Source organism: Cimex lectularius, unplaced genomic scaffold (genome assembly GCF_000648675.2).
Source record: "Cimex lectularius strain Harlan isolate CLEC.00 unplaced genomic scaffold, Clec_2.1 scaffold215, whole genome shotgun sequence".
Lineage (NCBI taxonomy): Eukaryota > Metazoa > Arthropoda > Insecta > Hemiptera > Cimicidae > Cimex > Cimex lectularius.
In genome coordinates this window covers 683,147-703,438 of record NW_019392799.1, presented here as the reverse complement: position 1 = coordinate 703,438, position 20,292 = coordinate 683,147, and the positions used below count along the sequence as shown (strand labels likewise).

At 34.7% G+C, this 20,292-nt stretch overlaps 2 protein-coding genes across 4 annotated transcripts in view; one reads left to right on the top strand and one right to left on the bottom strand.

Annotated features, from left to right (window-relative positions):
• Window positions 1-1,708: 1,708 nt before the first annotated feature.
• LOC106662522 (ubiquitin-related modifier 1 homolog) lies at window positions 1,709-17,386 on the bottom strand. 3 transcript variants are annotated; one of them, XM_014386684.2, is made up of 6 exons: window positions 17,194-17,386; window positions 16,914-17,088; window positions 16,758-16,828; window positions 11,858-11,939; window positions 9,625-9,673; window positions 1,709-1,787 (listed from the first exon to the last, which is right to left on the bottom strand). In XM_014386684.2, the coding sequence occupies exons 2-6, from the start codon at window positions 16,946-16,948 to the stop codon at window positions 1,719-1,721; spliced, it is 306 nt and encodes a 101-aa protein (XP_014242170.1). In that variant the 5' UTR covers window positions 16,949-17,088; window positions 17,194-17,386; the 3' UTR covers window positions 1,709-1,718. The 3 variants fall into 3 exon arrangements, with proteins under 3 accessions (XP_014242170.1, XP_024083808.1, XP_014242179.1); XM_024228040.1 differs by having other exon boundaries at window positions 16,914-17,386; XM_014386693.2 differs by having other exon boundaries at window positions 16,764-16,828; window positions 16,914-17,386.
• Window positions 17,385-20,292, top strand: part of LOC106662515 (AP-3 complex subunit delta-1) — a 23,117-nt gene continuing 20,209 nt past the window's right edge. Inside the window, exon 1 of the mRNA XM_014386671.2 lies at window positions 17,385-17,480. Within this exon, the coding sequence (XP_014242157.1) occupies window positions 17,385-17,480 (96 nt within the window). The remainder of the gene's footprint in view (window positions 17,481-20,292) is intronic.

Genomic DNA, 20,292 nt, shown 5'->3' with positions numbered 1-20,292 from the left:
TTCAAAGCTCAATTTAAAGTTTTACTTCGTCGTACAAAGCGAAAAATTACGTTCAGTAATTTCGTGGTCCGCTTGACCAATTAATAACTTTCAATTAATTAAGGTTTTTAGTTGAGATAAAAAAGTCAGTGTCATGAGGGGGTCTCGAACACAGGACCTTCGCCTAAATACGCCGCTGCTCTACCACTGAAAAATGGCAAAAAGGAGGGAAAATTCAAAAGGTGGGGTTAAGATGGGAAGTTAGTGTCCGAGTGGATCGAAGTCACGATAGCTCAAGTGGTAGAGCAGCAGCGTATCTAGCCGAAGATAGTGGGTTCGAATCCCGCTCGTGCCATTGACTTTTTTATCTCATCTAAAAACCTTAATTAATTGGAAAAATTAAGTTCCCGAATTTTTGAATTTTCTGATATATGATTGAAAATTTTTAAAAAAACCGTCTTATTCAGCGTAAAATTTTCTAAAAAATGAGAGCTAGCGCAGGTCTGTGACTTAAAAGGCTGAGAAAGTAAGCATTTCCAAAATTGGCATTTTTTCGCACCAAAACCAGGTGGTCTTTTTTTATTTTTTTTGTGGGCAGTGTAGTTAATAAAACATATTGTCTTTATGTTTATGCTTATAAACGACATGAGTGAAAGTTACTAACAGTTTTGATAACATGTCGTCACTTTATTGGCTATTTGGGTGGCTCTGTGTGTGTGTGTGTGTGTGTGTGTGTGTGTGTGTGTGTGTGTGTGTGTGTGTGTGTGTGTGTGTGTGTGTGTGGTGATCAATTTTATGAATATGCATTCTGCGAATGCATTAATACGAGTTTATCGTACAACCGGGTTCTGCATTCGGTTCACAATGTCATACAATTTAAATAAGTCATTAATAAATTATAAGTTAGAACATAGGATTGTGATCAGAATACGAAATAAGACCCACAGGCATCATCAGTATACACGGCGTTTTCAAACAAATGAAAAATGACGAACTTTTTCCTTACCTTCAGTTTCTCTTTCTTATTTATGCGTCTACCAATTCCGTCAATTTTCAATTATAAAAACTTTCTAGGTCGTTTTTTAAAGCTTTTCCTTAAAACATTTAATTTTCTTTTCCTGAAATGAAAAGATGGATAATCACTGCTTCTTTCAAGGCGATGAGGTGTATCAAAAATTGCAATTAAACATATATTTTATTAACACAATTACCTTATATACTATTACATTTATGTTACTATATTATATCAAATAATAAAGTATATCTTATGCATATTTCTTGAAACAAACGTTGGTGAACCTTGTACATTTTCTCCATTTCTAATTTTTCACTGAAAAATTCCTTTTCCTACAGTAATCGTTAGAAAAGTAATCAGTTAAAATAGTCTGAAGTTCTGAGATTATAAACAAATCTAACAAACTTGTCCAAAAATTATCGGAACGAATCGATTTAAATCAGCCGCCGACAGGACAATGAACGATTATAAACAATTGTGTTAAAACAAGTTACAAGGGAATTCTGGTCCTGATGCGATCAATCAATCGGCAAGAGTCAACTTGGCCGTAATCAATCAAACTACAACTCGACTTTTACAGAGTTGCCCTCAGGACGAGGATATAAGAAAATATTGAAAATGGATGAGAAAAATACATTTTGGAATTTGTCAACTCACATATTCGTTCGGCGGGTTTACAAAAAAAAAGTTTTTTTATTATGATAAAATAGAATACTTTAACGCTTCAACCTCCGTGTAACGTACTGATGAACAATATTTTATCCCCTGGTTGAATTTTATACTCTAACTGGCCCTGAAACACAAAAACGGAAATGTTTTTAAAATACAAACGTCATGATAAAAGGTAAATTTTTATTAAATTCGACACGAAACAAAGAGAGTAGTACAGTGTGGTATAGCTGTATATCAAAGTTTAATTAGTCGTTGAGGTTATTTGCTTCTTCATCTGCTATAAACAAATTGAAAAAAAAAAAGAATGGAAAACATTAAAAGAAATTAATTTATATGTAGTTGTATCAAAACATGAGCTACAATATGTGGGGTTGGTTATATGGATTTTTCACCCAGTCACGACACTGACACTACGGCCAGCACTACACGCAGAAAACCCAGGTTAAAAGAAACCAGCCAACACTACCACTCAATCCTTTTTGATCCTTTTTAAAAAGATAATTGATAAATGATTGTGATATTAAATATATAGCACAAAGCGGTAGAGAAATAAAAACGAGAGTTAAAGAACACTTGCCTAAATCGAGCAAATTTTCGGAATTTAAGGACCGTCTAAAAGAAACAAAACATAACTTCAATTCAAATTTAAATACTTGAGAAATTTTAAATTAAAAAATGTAAAATTGAACATGGTGATAAATGCATTAATAATATAACAGATTGATCTACCTCCCATTTTAAATATGTACATAAATAATATTAAACGTCCAAATAATTAAATTAATTATTTTAATTGTTATTATTTTTACAGTAATTTATTTAATATTAAGGTATCATTCTAATTTTCTATCTTTTATCTTTAATCACTAATTTATAAATAATTTCTTACAGTATTTACTATTCAATTAATTAAGGTTTTAAGTTGAGATAAAAGTATTTACTATTATAATATTTATTTGTGTTATAATTCCCGCGTTTCGCACGTTCAAATTGAGCGCCATTAAAAAATCAGATGTTCATTGAACGTCGCGTTGGTGGGGGAATCCGTGGGTTCACTTTTGCAATTCATGTCGAGAGACGTGGTTTTAGAAGTCCTTCAATCTGATGATGAGCTAAAGGGCTCGAATCCGGTCGTCGCAAAACAATTTACTGTGAGTAGTGTTTACGCCAATGTAAACGTATTTATGTATTAATAGTTAATTAGAAATCTTATCATTTATCGTCTTAAATTTATTATTTTAAAAAATTATAAAAACACAAAATTTGTAAAAATCAAGACGCTGCAGGGAGAAACAGGTCATTTTCAGCAAGTCCTAAAAACCGTCAGTCGCTCCCTGGGTTTCAACCTGTACGCACGAACGTACATCAGCTGTCTTCAGTCAGTCACTCCCTGGTTTCCGACGGGTACGAACGAACGCACCTTTGACTCCGTCCGGCGAGTGGCTCCCAGACTCCAATCCAGATAAGCACGAACTTATCTTCTGATCTTCACTGTCGTGAGTCGACAACAAGACATACGAACGTCCTTATTCTTTGACTTTTCAACATTGTCATTTTGTGTATCAACTTATCAGTCTATCTATCTAACTCTATCTATCTAGATAGATAGATAGATAGATAGATAGACTTATATACATAGATAGACTGATAAGTTGATACACAAAATGACAAAATGACAATANTATACATATATTTATTTATTTCTTCTTGTTAACTTTGTTTAAGTTGTTTCTGGCCAGATTTTAGTTTCGGTATTTTCATCATAAACTGTCAATCAATAGATTTAATTATCAAACGAATTACTAAATTTTTATCCGCAAAATCCAATACTTTCTCCCGCCGGCGTCTACGAAACAACTAGGCACTATCTTTTTAAAAAGGCTTGAACACCACACTCACTCCATCATTTATCATTTCTACTAGCACTCAATCTGTCGCATATGGGGAAAAATGTCGAGGTTTTAAGGTAATGTGGTGGATTCTCTTGACGAGAAAGTGTAGGTATCGCTTTGGCAGTAGACCAAGGATCAAAAGATTGGTGTGTAACTTTTGAAAGAGAAGACAGATCAGTTCGTTGCGGAAGTTAATGACGTATTAAAGAGCTTTGACAATTTATCTGGGAACTCGTGATTTTAAGGATTACACGGGCTTATATTTGTTTAAAAAAAAATCTTTAATAACAAAACTATACTGTTCAATAATTGAATATGTCAAATTAATCAACAATTAATATTTGTCCATTTCTCTTGATTATTCTTTTATAAATATAACGCACAAGTTACTGAAGCAACTTTATTAATCCATCAACTATAATAAAATTGACAATGTTTCCGCCTAGCAGAGTTAAAAACAAAGTTTACAAACAAAAGTACATCGTCATAAAGAAGATTGTGTAAAATCTAATGCTGGAGTGCTTCATTATTTAGTTGGAAACAGCCTTTCATGCAGGGGGGATCAGACCAAATTAAGCAGCGAGGATCGACGGACCAGGACCAGAAGAGAACTTATGAACGAATTTCAGAACGACCCTACGGCAATTTAAACTTCTAAATTATTACGATATAAATTGAGAAGGAAAGCATAAACAAACCCGTAGAGATGTGACATATTTAATAATTAGAAGTAGCGTAGATCAAAACGTAACATAATGATCTCTAATGTTTCCCTGAGACCTTTTTAAATCCATGCCAAATGTTTCATGATTTTCTGATAACGCGTTTTTAAAACTTTTTAAACGTACAATTTCAATTTGTAGACAGAAATGTCATTCGTGGTTATTCCAAAAATAAGGATCTTACACATCTTAAGTCCGCTTTCTAGAATAAGCCTGCACTCCAAGCTTCAAGAGAGCTGAGGGTTCATGTTTAATGGGCCATGAACAGAAACCAAGGTACTTTAACAGGATGATGATCCTAAGCTGATAACAAACATTTCCTAAAGTTGGTGGGGTCAACTTATAAAAATTTTGATATCGGTCCGTCCAGTCTTTCTAAAGAACAAGGTTGAAAGAAAGGAAAATAGATTTATTTCAAAGAATAAAATCACCTCAGGTACACCACGGAAAATCAATAATCACCACGAGCCGATCAAATTCACAAATTACTTAATCAAAAATGAACTAAAACACTTTTGACTTTAGAGATAGATATTGTATTTATTGATTCCAACATATTGAATCGGAAAACAGAATAACATAAATCAAAAAATTAAAAGCTGAAAAATTACCAGTAAAATGAAGTTAAGGATTTTGATTATGATCGCTGTTGAACAAAAAATCGCCCACAGTCAAGAATTTTTTTTTTATATCCCGAGAAGACATCCGGGAAATCCAGTCTTCGGAACCACTCGTTTACCGAACGAAGGTTGTCACATCGAGTCTCATTTTCCGGGAAGGGGAGGCGGAACTGAAGGGTTGGATTTTTCTATTGGAATTTCCTCCAGGGTCCGATTCCTCCGGGTTTACAATGTTATTGACGTTCTCCATGTACATCTAATATGGCTGGCAAACCCCTGGAAATTGTGCAAATCCTCAGAGGAAGGGATCAGTGTTTAATTGGCCACCGTTAAGGCTTCATCCCTTCTCTTAATTGAACAATATTAACTTCGTCAAGTCAACCCTTTTAATCCGTGCCGGGTTAGATCCCGTCCGGCTTAGCTTCCATTCATTGAATATTTCTCTTTTATCTCCTAATTATTTTATTTTTGTACGTCCGCAAGGAAAAATTACAACTCGGAGAACAAACACAAATAAAAGGTAAACTAAGGTAATTTTTCTTTTTTAATTACACGTAACGTCATTATGACTTTTTTTAAATAAATATTTAAATAAAGAAAAAATACCCTATCACATAAGCAAGTTTAATTATTTTCAGAGACCTTTGATAAAAACGGTCAGATGAAAAAATACATAAATATTTATATATTGATTTATAATTTTTATGTAATGTGTAATTGAGATGAAAAATTAGTGTCAAGAGTGGGACTCAGAGTATAGAGTCGAAGGTCGTGGGTTCGAGTCCCGCTCGTGACACTAAATTTTCATCTCAACCACAATTTATATAAAAAATTATAAATCAACTTAAATCATTAATTCACTACTTTCGTGGTCCGCTTGACCAATTAATTAAGGTTTTTAGTTGAGATGAAAAAAAGTTAATGGCACGAGAGGGATTCGAACCCACGACCTTCGGAAAGGTACGTCGCTGCTCTACCACCTGACCTTGAAATATGGCAAAAGGAGGGAAAAATCTAAAGGTGGGGTTGGGATGGGAAGTTAGTGTCCGAGTGGATCGAAGTACGATAGCTCAGGTGGTAGAGTAGCGGCGTATCTAGCCGAAGGTCGTGGGTTCGAATCCCTCTCGTGCCATTAACTTTTTTTCATCTCAACTAAAAACCTTAATTAATTAAATCATTAATTTGGTTAACTAGGATCAACTAAAACATATGGATTAATATATTTTTATAATTGAAGTAAGAGAGTAGAGAGAGAAAAAATTAGGGAAGTAAGACTTCACAACTTATATTTTACGGCTCACAGTTTATTATTTTCACAACAGCCAGTCATGGATGTTTGGAATAATAACAGAGCAGTTAAAAATCCACGAAATGTTTTCCTTTATATGAAATTTTTAGCACCTTTTACGAGTCGTTTTGCCTAGATTTATTGTCTTTTTTTTGTAATCCATCCATGACATTTTGAACTTGTCGTTAAACTTTCAAGATTTCAAGCGTCTTTTGTATGTGTGGTGAATAAGAACAAACAAACATTTAATTACTGCCATAATATTAGCTAACATAAAACACAATAATAAAAAGTGGAAATGTATTTACAACTATTTACAACATTCAGGGGAGTAAGTAACTGCCACATTTTAACATAATTGCAAGATGTGAAACAGCAGGAGAGAGGAGAGAGAGAGAGAGGAGAGAGAGAGGAGAGAGAGAGAGAGAGAGAGAGAGGGAGGGAGAGAGAGAGAGAGAGAGAGAGAGAGAGGAGGAGAGAGAGAGTGTGAGAGAGAATGGGGGAGGGAGAAGGGGAGAAGGAGAGGGAGGTAGGGGGGAGAGAGATGGAGAGAGAGAGAGTGTGAGAGAGAATGGGGGAGGGAGAAGGGGAGAAGGAGAGGGAGGTAGGGGGGAGAGAGATGGAGAGAGAGAGAGAAGAGAGAGAGAGAGTGTGAGAGAGAATGGGGGAGGGAGAAGGGGAGAAGGAGAGGGAGTGAGAGGGAGGTAGGGAGGAGAGAGATGGAGAGGGAGAGAGATGGAGAGAGAGAGAGATGGAGAGAGAGAGGGCGAGCGAGAGAGAGTGAGAGAGAGAGAGCGAGAATGAGCGAGAGAGAGAGAGAGAGAGCGAGAGAGCGAGAAAACTAATAACCACACAGTGAATATGTTGTTGCGAGTATGTTATTCTGTCGCATCAAATCATAAAACACTACTGTTTTAATAGTTTCAACTGAAATAAGTTAAAATTTAACTATAATTTCATAGTTAACATGAAAGAGGAAGGGAAAAAAATTTGATTCAAAATATATAAATGGAAAAAACAGTTTCTGGACAAAATTACCTGCAAGGAACATAATATTTTTTTTTTTTTTTCAAATTGGTAGCAATCAATTGTTAGAGAAAGAAGAAAAAACAGCGAGTGTGAGTATAAAGTTATAACGGATAATATAAATTTAATTGGAGGATGAGGAGGTTGATAGAGAGAAAGGAAGAGAGAGAAAAAGAGAAAGAAAGAAAAATTATGTTCATGTATTATTACACAAATGCATGTAAAGTGAGTATGTGAGTGAGTTTTTCATGTTGTCATGCCAAAAAAGCGAGACCAGGCAGACCAGAATTACAGAAAATGAAGGAGGAACAGAATTAACTAATGGGTAATGTTAAATAGCACATGGCCACGATGCCAGTCTTAAACAGAGTAGAGAAGAGAAGACAAGATAGAAAGAAAAGAGAGGAGAAGAAAAAAGAAAGAAAGAAAAAAGAAAGAAAGAGAGAGTGAGAGAGAGAAAGTGGAACACAAGTAAACAATAAGACTTATCTAGTCGATTTATAGTGTTTAATGAAAAGCAATGCAGATTAAGTCAAGATGAGAAACTGTTCAGTTGTTACTTTGAGGTGGTCTGGTGACACAAGGTGGACTCAACTCAGTTTGAAGTCTTCATGCAAATTCTTAATTTAATAAAGATTATTTGGTTTTACCTACTTTAAAGATTATTCATATACTGCAGACCTGCTTATTTTGAGCTGTTGTTTATTAATTATTTTACATTACCATTTTACATAACCATATAATAGGTTAATTTTTGTTCCTATCATGGTATGGTAATAAGGATGCTAGGAAGCAGGATTTGTGCTCCCCCGGAACTGCAGCCTTCTGGCTACCTGGTTCCTTAGTTAAGTGCAATAGGTCAATCCTTGATTGACTGTCGCTGCTACAATTTCATTCTCATTTTTCCCTAAGTTAGGTTAAATCTCCATTGAGCTGTTGCTTTGCAATCGAAGATGATATGGTGGCTGTTTCTGCCTCCTCATTACATAATCTGCAGATGGGATCATCGTTGTATATGCCCATGTTGTGTAAGATGTGTTGCTATCATAGCACATAATCAAACATTTACAAAGTTAATATTAAAGAGGTTTTTTTCCTTTTAAGAGAGTAATTTCCAGTTTAAAGAACATAAGAAGAAGAAGAAAAATAACTTTATTCTGGGACTGGTGTCCCCTAAGAATAATTTACATGAAATAAATAAAGGAAGTTCCTTCTATGAAGTTAAAAGTAAAAAAAAAAAAAGATAGAAATCTTGGCACAATGTATACCAGTAAGGCAGGCCAGAAGAGAAAATTACGATAATATTAAGCAAAAATAACAAATGTTAACGTGAGGTCTCTGCTTGGAGGGAGAGGAGGTGATTATATAGGTGGGATTTAAAGGAGGCAGCTTGACGAATAGAAAGGGGAAGGGAGTTCCAGAGTTTAGGGGCTCGGATCAGAAAGGATCTTTCGAAGGTATGGGTTGTATGTTGCGGAAGGATAAGGTCGATTGGGGATGAGTGGGTCTTACGAGATGTGAGGAGTTGAATTGGAGGGATTGGATGATGTAAGGAGGACGACGAGTGTGGATGGACTGGAAAAGAAAGCAACCTAGGAAATACTGTGCATGGAAGGAGGGGAATAGCCAGGAAAGTTGGGAATACAACCCCGACACCCGGGATCCCCGTGGGGTGCCGTACACAAATCTTACGCAACAATTCATAATACGCTTCAATCGCACTTTCTCCCCTCCGAGAGACCACTATATGCCAAACAGCTATAATCGAAGAAGGGAGGTATAAGGGAAGATTCAAGGAGTTTGCGGGTGGAGAAAGGTAAGAGAAGCCAGGACCGATGAAACAGACTGAGGGAGGCAATGGAATGGTGGGAAATTTGGGAAATGTTAGAATGCCAGGAAAGGTTTTGGTCAAAGACTACTCCTAGGTTTTTAACCGAAGAGCAGAAGGGGATGGAATAATTATTTAGCATGAGAGGTGGGATGCTGGGGAGGGAATTGAGGAGTTGCCTGGACCCGATAATTATGGCGGTGGATTTGGACGGATTGAGGACTAGGGAATTTTTATGTGCCCCTTGTTGATGGAGTTTAGGTCTTTTTGGATCTTGAGAATGACCGAGTGAAGATCGGAAGGGTGGAAGGATATGTATATTTGGGAGTCATCAGCATATAGGTGATAGTTACAGAACTGGATGGAGTCGGGCAGATCATTGATATAAATGGAAAAAAGGATAGGAGAGATGCTAGAGCCTTGGGGCACCCCAGATTTTAGAGAACATACAACTACAAAAATCGACCAAATAAAATAGTAGTATGATATGAGTATGATAAACATAATAATAATTATAATGGATGGGTATTTTTTTTAATAATATTTGTTTGTTAGACTAATGTAAAAATCTTTTATACTTACAAGTAACTCCCAGTCTGTGTCATTTACCATAACCAATATCCCTGGTCTCCTAGGGGAAATAAAAAGAAATAGAATGTTCATATGAGAACAATGATATAGGAGTCAGTATAAACACTGAAAGTATGTTCAGTATCAGTATTTTGTATTTGACATAATCCTGTCAATTTCTAATATGAATCAAATAACAAAAAGTCAATTAAAAGTTAATAAAAAAAAATATCATCAACAAGGGAGTTAATCCTTTAAAAAGGAATTTATTCACTACTGTGTTGGTGGTATGAAATAGAACAAGAACGAAAACGTTCAAAACAAGAGAGCAAGTAGACCGTGCTATCACTGCACTCATTGAGGATGGATGAAGTTTCAGGTTCACTTTTCCACTGCTTTTGACACGTTCTTAAAGACTTCGAACCATGCGAGATGCGTCCATTAATGCTGAAACAGTAAGAAGGAGACTTGCAGAAATGAGTCTGCAACCCAGAAGGCCAGCAACAGGTCAAGCCAGAGACCATCGTGGGGACTGCTTAGTTTGCAAGAGAACATCCATGTTGGACAGAAAATGGAAGAATGTTATGTTTACAGATGAGCCTCAGATTTCTCTCCATTCATTAAAGGACGTTTTCTAGTTTATCGAGCTTCATATCATTTATACGCTGCATATGCGGCCAATACCGCAATTTTCGAACCCTATCTAAGCTACGTCCAACATCTAAGAACACCTTGAACATTGAAGACTGCTGTAAAAAGTGGAAGACAAGACTGAATGCAGAAAAATGTACTCAATGTTCAAATTGAAAAAAAAAAAAACACCTCCACTGTGCATCAAAAACAAAGAGATTCTTACTTTCAAAGTCAAATACTTGGCACTATACCTAGACAGCACATTGACGTAGAATCCCCACACAAGACTTAAGAGACAAAACTTAACAAAATACTTGGACAATAATGAAGACTTCTAAGACCGAAATTAGTCTTGACAGTCAAAACCTAATACAAGGCTTTACTGCGATCGGAACTGTGGGGTTCTATCGAGCCAACTAACTTCCAGCGCATCCAGTCTTTCCAATCAAAAGTTGGACACAAATTGTCTAAGCTACTTATTATGTCATTAACCTCAATATCCATGACCTCCACATTCCTTTTGTCTACGAACTGATCTCCAATTACAAAAGTTTCACACCAATCTCTCGATCCATCCTAAACATACTTGTCGAGCTCTCTCTGCACACTTCCATCCTGAGAACTCGCCTTAATCGATGATAGCCTCGAGCCACCTTGTCCCTTAATCCCTCGCAATGAGTGCCAGCATAATAATATGAATAGAGGGCAAATAAAATAATTTAATATTTTCATGCAAGTCCCAGTTTTTTTCCATTCAACAGATGGAATTTTTGAGTATATCGAACAGGTGAAGAGTGCTGTCTGAAGGTGGTTTAGATATAATGTGGGACGCAATTTCTTTGGAAGCAAAAACGGAATTAAACATTTTTAATAGGCTGTCACATAATACAGAAATCTATGTAACAGACAATCTTAAGGAATATGTGGTCTTATTTTCCCCTGTTATTGGTGAGAAATCCTTGTTCATCCAAGATAAAGCAACACACCTATGCTATGCAGGACTTTCATGATGTCAATATTCACAATCTAAGGTGGCCACACCGTAGCTCATTCAGACCCCATTAAGCACTTTATGGATGAGCTTGGATGCGGGGTGAAATGAAGAAATAACCCTACTACAACCTTAGCTGAGCTTAAAGTTACATTAGTTGACAATTGGGATGAAATTTCTCAAGAAGAGGTCAAAGGCTGCCGAGAAGATTAGAGTGCATAATAACCCTTTAAAGGTTTGTTTTATAACGTTTTAAGTTCGAATACAAAAGTGATTTTTTAATCAATTTTTTTATTTTTTTTAAGAAGTAGCTTTATTTTCACACTAACCAAATCTTTTAAGAAATGTCATCATTTAAAAATATTACTGAAAATCCATGTTCTTAGAAAATGTCAAAATTTCAAAGTGCGCCACTTTGTTTTGGAACAGTCTATTAGGCCACTAACAGTGTAAAGAGTGCAATAATCTGCTAAAAGATATTCAGAACCAAAAAAAGAAAAAACATTGAAAAACTTATTAGCTGAACTATATTATAAAAGACAATAATTTTATTTCTCATATGTAATTTTTTATTAAAAGCTAAACTTTTTTAATGATAGAAATGAAATGAAAATTACTTACACAGTGTTCTCTTGCATAAACAATTCCGGCCTTTCGGTCAATAAATTGTCTTTGAGCCAATACAAGAATGTTCCTAAAGTCCCTGGAAAAGTGAAACAAAACAGAAATTTAAATAATTAGTTAAATTCACTAATTTCGTGGTCCGCTTGACCAATTAATTAAGGTTTTTAGTTGAGATAAAAAAGTCAATGGCACGAGCGGGATTCAAACCCACGACCTTCGGCTAGACACGCCGTTGCTCTACCACTTGAGCTATCGTGACTTCGAACCACTCGGACACTAACTTCCCATCTCAACCCCACCTTTTGAATTTTCCCTCCTTTTTGCCATTTTTCAATTCAATTTAATTTTTTTTTCTTTTTTTGGTCACGATAGCTCAAGTGGTAGAGCAGCGGCGTATCTAGCTGAAGATCGTGGGTTCGAATCCCGCTCGTGCCATTGACTTTTTTATCTCAACTAAAAACCTTAATTAATTGTTAAATAATTAGGTTCAACCAAAAGCAAAGAACAAGATTACTGATATTGGCAAGATAATGAAAAGCGTCTGACTATCAAAGACAGTAAAAAACACAGATATGAACTTATTTACTTAATACAATTTTTTTTTTTTGTAAATATCAAATAAATGTAATAAAAAACAAAGATTGTAAAGTTACATAATAAATTGAAAATGTTAAATTGTAAAAAGCTATGGGTGAAAACATGATAAATCCTCCATATAACACTAGATATTAATTATGTATTATGTATGAGTCATGCAAATTTTGAAAATTCGGACTAGAGATAAGGGCAAATAATCGTGGATATCAATTTTTATTAACTTGTTAATTACAGGGCCTGAGATGGTGGGGTTGGTACAGCGACTCATCACTGAAAAGTCCCGAATTCAGATAATTCAACCTGAAGTACAGAAAACACCAGGGCAAAGAAATTAGTACAGGTAAAGAATATTTATGAGAGCTAGAAGATTTAATCTATTGTATGAACCTAGAAGTTAGGCAATATAAACAAGGAATAGGACAAAAGATTTTAAATCCCTTTAATCAGAATGATCCTTCACGAAAAGAAAACAATCTCAGATACAGGGCCTATCCACCTCAGTAATTACTAGAAATTAATAATGCTTTATAAACAGAGGGATGTTAATTTTGAAAATTAAGAAAAGCCAGAGGGAAAAAACAAACTCACCGTCTCGATTAAAACACACTGCTAATTACAGGAGGCACTGAATATTTATGAGATCAACAAGATGCAATTTATGCATGTGTTTGGAGCATAATTCAAATGGCAAACACCATGAATACTTTAGCACTAAATTAATAAATAATCACTAAATGTAAAACATGTTTTTTTTAACACCAATTCATAATATCAAAATGAAAAAAGTACTTATTTGTTATGAACATACTGCAATATGGCTGGCAATTATGTTAATTTTTTAGAGAATTTTTTTAAAATTCTTTAGATAAGAAAAACATAAATTTGTCAATTATTCCATTAAAGTCTGTTAACTGAATCTAGGACATTTGGGATTAAAGGAAACTGAAAAAGCTTGTAAGAAAACGAGCTGCCACATTGCTTTTAGTACCTGCGTCGTTTTGTGGTACACCAATGCAATCGACTATCATTTTAGAAAGAAGACAAAGTGAGAATGACGATTACTCACTGGATGCGAAGGACCCAAGGGTCTCCATGTGAGATTTGATAAAATGAAATTACAGAAAATATCAAAGGACGAAGGGACCCCAGATCTTAACATGTTTAGTCACGGCAATTCAGACTACATGAATAACTGCTGTAGCAGTCATCAGAACCAAGATCTCTCATTATGCCCATTGCTTTCAAAGATTCAGACAACTTTCCCACCTTTGATCATGATGCTAACTACCCAAACCGTTTTTTTTCAGTCTGATTGTCCTTTGTTTCCTTGTTTTGCTTGTTTAAGGATCTAGATTATTTAAAGAGGATGGTGGCTGTTGGTCATCACATTTTAAATCAGCATTGGATCAGTGTCATGAATTTGAGTAACATCAAAACACACGAGTGATAACGAACTCATCAATGGCCCAGTGTCAAATAAATAAATTGCTTCAAGGATCAGGACACACTGGACATAAAAAGAACAGCAAAGAAACTCCCTGAATATTCGTTCATTTTTTGTTTTTTCTAACTCACCTGTTATCATGCCCCGTAAGTGTTCTGTAGGATTTATGTCACAACAACCCATTGGTGAATTTATTGTGGTAATCCCTTCATCTTCCAAGCAATGGGTGACAACTTGAGCTGCATTAGTTCAAAGTTATCTCCAATAAAAGGTGCGAATGGGAGAGACCACTGCTTCCAGAAGAACTCCTCAATGTACCTTGGTTCAGTCAAAGATAGGTTTTATACAACAGTTCGGTATAGATGTGGAAGTTCATCCCACCCCCTACCATTACTGACTGTCTTTGAAAAGTCTGTGACTAAAGCACATCACATGATCCAAAACATTCTCCACCACTTCTCCACATGGTCCCAGTCATTTGACTGCCATGAGCCGAACCAGCACTCATATGTAAAGAGTGCTAACAGACCCCGTAGTTCAATTTTGTTCAAGTTCAGTACAGATGGTCTGCAGCCAAGGAAATCATTAAATGATGATAAAAGCATTAAAAATATTGTCTCTAGCTGTCGTACAACATGGTCAATCACTACATCAATTGAGGCTTCCAGTGGCCCTAAACTACTATAGATCATCATGGAAGCTATAGCATGGCACTATCAGGCTTATGTGACAGATGCTATGTCCGACATCGTCCAAAGCAACAGCCCAGGTAAGATCTTTTCAACTTAAAACCATCAAAGAATACAAATTCAAAGAAATAAAAAAAACGTACTAGACATTGGTTCTGGAATGGATGAAATTGAATTGATTTTCTTAATTTATACTCAATTATTCTTTTTATGTAAGGTCTTAGTTGAGATGAAAAAGTTAGTGTAACGAGAGGGATTCAAATCCACAACCTTCAAAAGGTTGTAGGTATATATGAGGAGCAGTTGTGCATTGAGCCAAAGATTGTGTGTTCGAATCCCGCTTGTGGCACTAACTTTTTTCAACTCAACCAATATGTTACATAAAATGAATAATTAATTGAAATAAGTAATTTGGTCAATTAGGTCACTAAACATAAATCGATTAAAATTTATGTATAATATTAATCCATATATGTTTACCAGTCATAATTGTCCATATAAATTATTTCAATTAATTATTCTTTTTATGTAAGGTCTTGATCGAGATGAAAAAGTTAGTGTCAGGAGGGGGATTCGACCCCATGACCTTCAGCTTCGAAATTCAAAAGGTTGTAGGTTGAGATCAGTAGTTGCTGTCTGAGGGGTTCAAAGTCACAATAGCTCAAGTGTTAGAGCAGTTGGATATTGAGCCGAAGATCATGGGTTCGAATCCTGCTCGTGAAATGAAATTTTTTCATCTCAACCAATATATTAGATAAAATGGATAATTAATTTAAATAAGTAATTGGTCAATTAGGCCACTAAACATAAACCAATTAAAATGTATGTATAATATTAATCTGGTTTACCAGTAATAATTACCATATAAATTATTTCAATTAATTATTCTTTTTATGTAAGCACTTGATCAAGATGAAAAAGTTAGTGTCACGAGCGACAACCAAGAGCTTGCATAAAAAGAATAATTAATTGACATAATTTACATGGTCAATTAGACCAATAAACATAAATTGATTAAAATTTATTTATATTATTAATCCATATGTGTTTACTGGTCATAATTGTCCATATAAATTATTTCAATTAATTATTCTTTGCATTTAAGGTCTTGATTGAGATGAAAAAGTTAGTGTCATGAAGGGGATTCGACCCCACGACCTTCAGCTACGAAATCGAAAAGGTTTAGGTAGAGGTTGAGATGAGTAGTTGGTATCCGAAGGGTTCAAAGTCACGAAAGCTCAAGTGGTAGAGCAGCGGCGTATTGAGCTGAAGATCATGTGTTTGAATCCCACTCGTGGCACTAACTTTTTTCTTCTCAACCAATATATTACATAAAATGAATAATTAATTGAAATAAGTAATTTGGTCAATTAGGCCACTAAAAATCGATTAAAATTTAAATATAATATGATTACCGGTCATAATTGATCATACAAATGATTTCAATTAATTATTCTTTGTATGTAAGGTCTTGATTGAGATGAAAAAGTTAGTGTCGGGGGAGATTCAAACCCACGACCTTCAGCTCAACACACCTCTGCTCTAACCACTTGAGCTATCGAGACTTTGATCCCTTTGGACACCAACTCCCTATCACAACCTATGACCTTTCAAATTTTCCCTTTTTTTTTGCCATTTTTCAAATTCGATTCTCAGCGACTTATGAAGTGGCCGTGGGGAACTGATAGTGAACTTCTTTACTTATTAGATATTAATCCATTTATTTTTAATAGTCTAATTTACCATATTAATTATTTCAATCAATTATTCCTTTTATTTAAGATCTTGATTGAGATGAAGAGGTTAGTGTTGCGAGCGGGATTCGAACCCACGATCTTCGGTTTCGAAATTCGAAAGGTTGTAGGTTGAGATTAGGAGTAGGGTGTCCGAGCGGATCAAAGTCATGATAGCTCGATTAGAGCAGCGTTATATTTAACCAAAGGACATGGGTCCGAATCCCGCTCGTGACACTAACTTTTTCAACTCAATCAAGTTGCTAGATAAAAAAAATAATTAATTGAAATATATTTATAATCTAATGAGTATAAAAGGATTAGTAACATTATACACGTAAACAAGTTATTAATCTTTTCACATAGTTATTATAGAAAATAAACTAATAAATACAAGTGTCCGGTTTTTGTTTTTGAGTGTATAGAATACTTACACTCACAGTCTTTGTTTGGCAATTCTAGGTCGTGCCTTTTCACTTTGTTGAAAAGCAGCTCGGCTCCTCCTCTGAAAAAATTTAAAAAAGTCAGCGTAGATACAAAGTTAAACTATTTTTTTAAAATTAACTTATAAAAAAATTATTTACACTTACCCAAATTCAACTATGACATTCAAAGTGTCGCCCATGTTTTGAAAACCTCAAAAACTAAACCTTTTTGCAACCTTTTGGACAGCATAGACGATGTTGATGAAGCTTTTATGTTGTAAAATAATAGAGGTTAAATATTTAAAGGATCTTCTTCTGATTGATTTTCGCCGGTTTTTGACTTAAGAAAATCAATGTTGATTAGGTAAATGTGTTGTTTTTTTGTACAGTTATAGTGGAATAGTTTGTCGAATCGAGTTCGAACGGTAGTGAATCGATTTTGTACCTTTATCAGACGGATTAGTAGAATTGGTCGACGTCGAGGAAATCTGCCAGGTTACGACGGCATCTGCTGCGGGATGTCCTAAATCTGATCCTGGCCTGGCGGCGTCCACAGTCCAAGGTTTTCGTCGCGATTATCTTCCGCTCGCCTTCGCCTGGGGCGCGTAGCATCCTCGCAGGGCGTCACTCGGCAAAATGGCTTTGAAAAAAGTCAAAGGGAACCTGGAAAGGATGTTCGACAAGAACCTGACCGATCTGGTCCGCGGGATCCGGAACAACAAAGACAACGAGGTGAGTCGGAGAGTGACGGACACCGAAATATAAAACAGCGTGAATGACCCCGAATCCAGGCCCTTTTACAACAGATTGCTACTCCATATTTCTACCCCAGATTGCTCAAAAATCTTAAAAATCAATTATTCTCCTAGTATAAACAATTCCATTTTAATTAAAAACACGACAACTAATTTATGAAAGATCTGGTGAAACACCTGGAACCGTTGTTTTTTAAGTGGGAATGTTATCTCTCTTAAAGCTAGGTATGAAAAAGAATTTAAAATAGTTTTTTTTATATTAGGTAGTTAACCCGATATTCAGCATTGAAAAATAGCAAAAAAGAGCAATTAGAAAGGTTGAAGGGTGAGATGAGGAATTGGTGTCCGAGTAGATCAAAGTCATGATTGGTTACAACAGTGGTGTGTTGAACCGAAGGTTGTGGGTTCGAATCACACTCGTGAACTAACTTTTTCATATCACGCAAGACCTTAGATAAAAAGAATAATCAATTGAATTAATATTAATGTTAAATCTGCCTATAAAAATAAAATATTTAATTTAAATAATAAACAAAAGTTACCCTTCAAGAAGTCATGATTGGTTACAGCACTGGTGTATTGAGCCGAAGGTTGTGGGTTCAAATCCCATTTGTGACACTAATTTTTCATCTCAACCAAAAACCTAAGATAAAAATAATAACCATTCAATAAAGTTTATTCAACGTATGAAAAAAAATATATATTGTTTGGTTTTATTCTAAAAACGGACAGAACTTTCCGGTAGACCTTAAAGAACTCACAGAAAAAGTAGTGTCTTGCGTAGTGTAATCAATATGTTATCATTTGTCCACAATAAAGACTCATTTTTCATTAAAAAATCTTTTAACTTGTACTCCTGTTATTTTATTAAAACAAAAGATACAATTAATTGGACAAAAGAGACGAAGAAAATTTGCATATCTTTAACATGTCTGCTGGCCAACAGATGGAAAACAACCACATAAATCAATACTAAACTTGCTCGGAGAACCCAGCATTGATTTTTTTTATGTCAAACTCCCAAAAAAAGTTTTTATAGAATATTTTGGCATGGTTCAATATTGTTTTTAAACTCTTGTTCATAATTAGTTTTAAAAAGAGATAATTTTTTCCCACTTATAAAAGCAAAGGTTCCTGATGTTTCACCAGATCGTTCATGAATTAATTTAATCATGTTTTTAATTAAAATTAAATTGTTTAAACTAGGGAAATAATTGATTTTAAGCTTTTTGGGCGATCTGGGTTGGGTAAAAATATACAGGTGATAAGTGTCGAAAATTTCAGGTGTTTCTACTCACCATATGTAACAAAAAAAGTTCCTGCAAACCCCTGTCCAAATCTCAGCGGTAATGAAGTAATTTTTTTTTTTTCATTTTTAGACTTAGGTCCAATTGTTTATAAATTCCACAATCACTGACTAGAATAATCAGGGTTTGTGCCACCTGAAAGAAAGTTAAATTTTTCTGTAAGAAAACTTATTTACATTACAGAATTTATGAAAAAGTTCTGCACGAAAAATTCAGAAAAACAAAAACATTGCATTTTTTTTTTAAATGTCGGATTGGAAACTGTCAATTACGACTAACTCTTAGAGCTTTGCATATTCCCTCAAGAGTTCCCCATTCAATTAGCTTCCAGCGTATACCCACCCTTTTGGATTGCGTTTCTGCAAAGTCCAAAAATTTTGCATTTTTGTTTTTTTTTAAGTTACCTGTTGTTTCATAATTTGTTGAAGTCGTGAGGAGCTGTCAAGAATGAGGTAGTTTAGAAAAAACCTTTTTCATTTTTTTGTTGATGTTTCGACCTTTATTCGGGTCATCTTCAGGGCAAATTAGAAAAACATATTGATTGGAAAAATACAATTTAAGATGCAGTTATAAATTTTGAACCAAGTATTTCATACCCACATAATAGCATGCTTTTAGATGGCACAAACCATAGTTTTCTAGTCAGTAATTTTGAAATTTATAAGCAATTTAGTGGACCTAAGTCGGGAGTAAAAAAAATAAATAAATAAAAACCTGAAATTACTTTTTTACCATAGAGATTTGGATAGGGGTTTATAGGAACCTTTTTGTTGCATTTGGTGAGTAGAAACACCTGAAATTCAGACACCCTGTATAGTAGCATGAATGACCCCAAATCCAAGCCCTTTTTCGACAAATTGCTACTCTATATTTTTACCCCATGTGGCCCAAAAAGCTTAAAATTAATTATTTTCCTAGTATAAACAATTTAATTAAATTAAAAACATAATTAAATTAATTTATGAATGATCTGGTGAAACACCTGGAATCATTGCTTTTTTAAGTGGGAATATATTATCTCGCTTAAAGCTAGGTATTAAAAAGTGTAAAAACAATATTGAACCAAGCCAAAATACTTTATAAAAACTATTTTTTTGTTTTGACATAAAAAAAAATCAATGTTGGGTTCTCCATACCAATTTAATGTGTGAGAGAAATGCAAGTTTAGTATTGATTTATGTGGTTATTTTCCATTTGTTGTCTGTCCAGCAGACATGTTAAAGTTGTTAATGCAAATTCATTGTCTCTTTTGTTCAATTAATTATATCTCTTGTTTTAATAAGATATCAGGACTACAAGTTAATAGATTTTAATGAATATTGGGTCTTTATTGTGGAAAAATGATAAATTGATTACTGAAAGTAAGCTAGCTACTATTGTTTCTGGGAGTTCTTCAGTACATGTCTGCCGGAATGTTCTGTCTGTTTTTGTAATGAAACAAAATAATAACTTTACTGAATAAGTTTTTAATAAACTTTATTG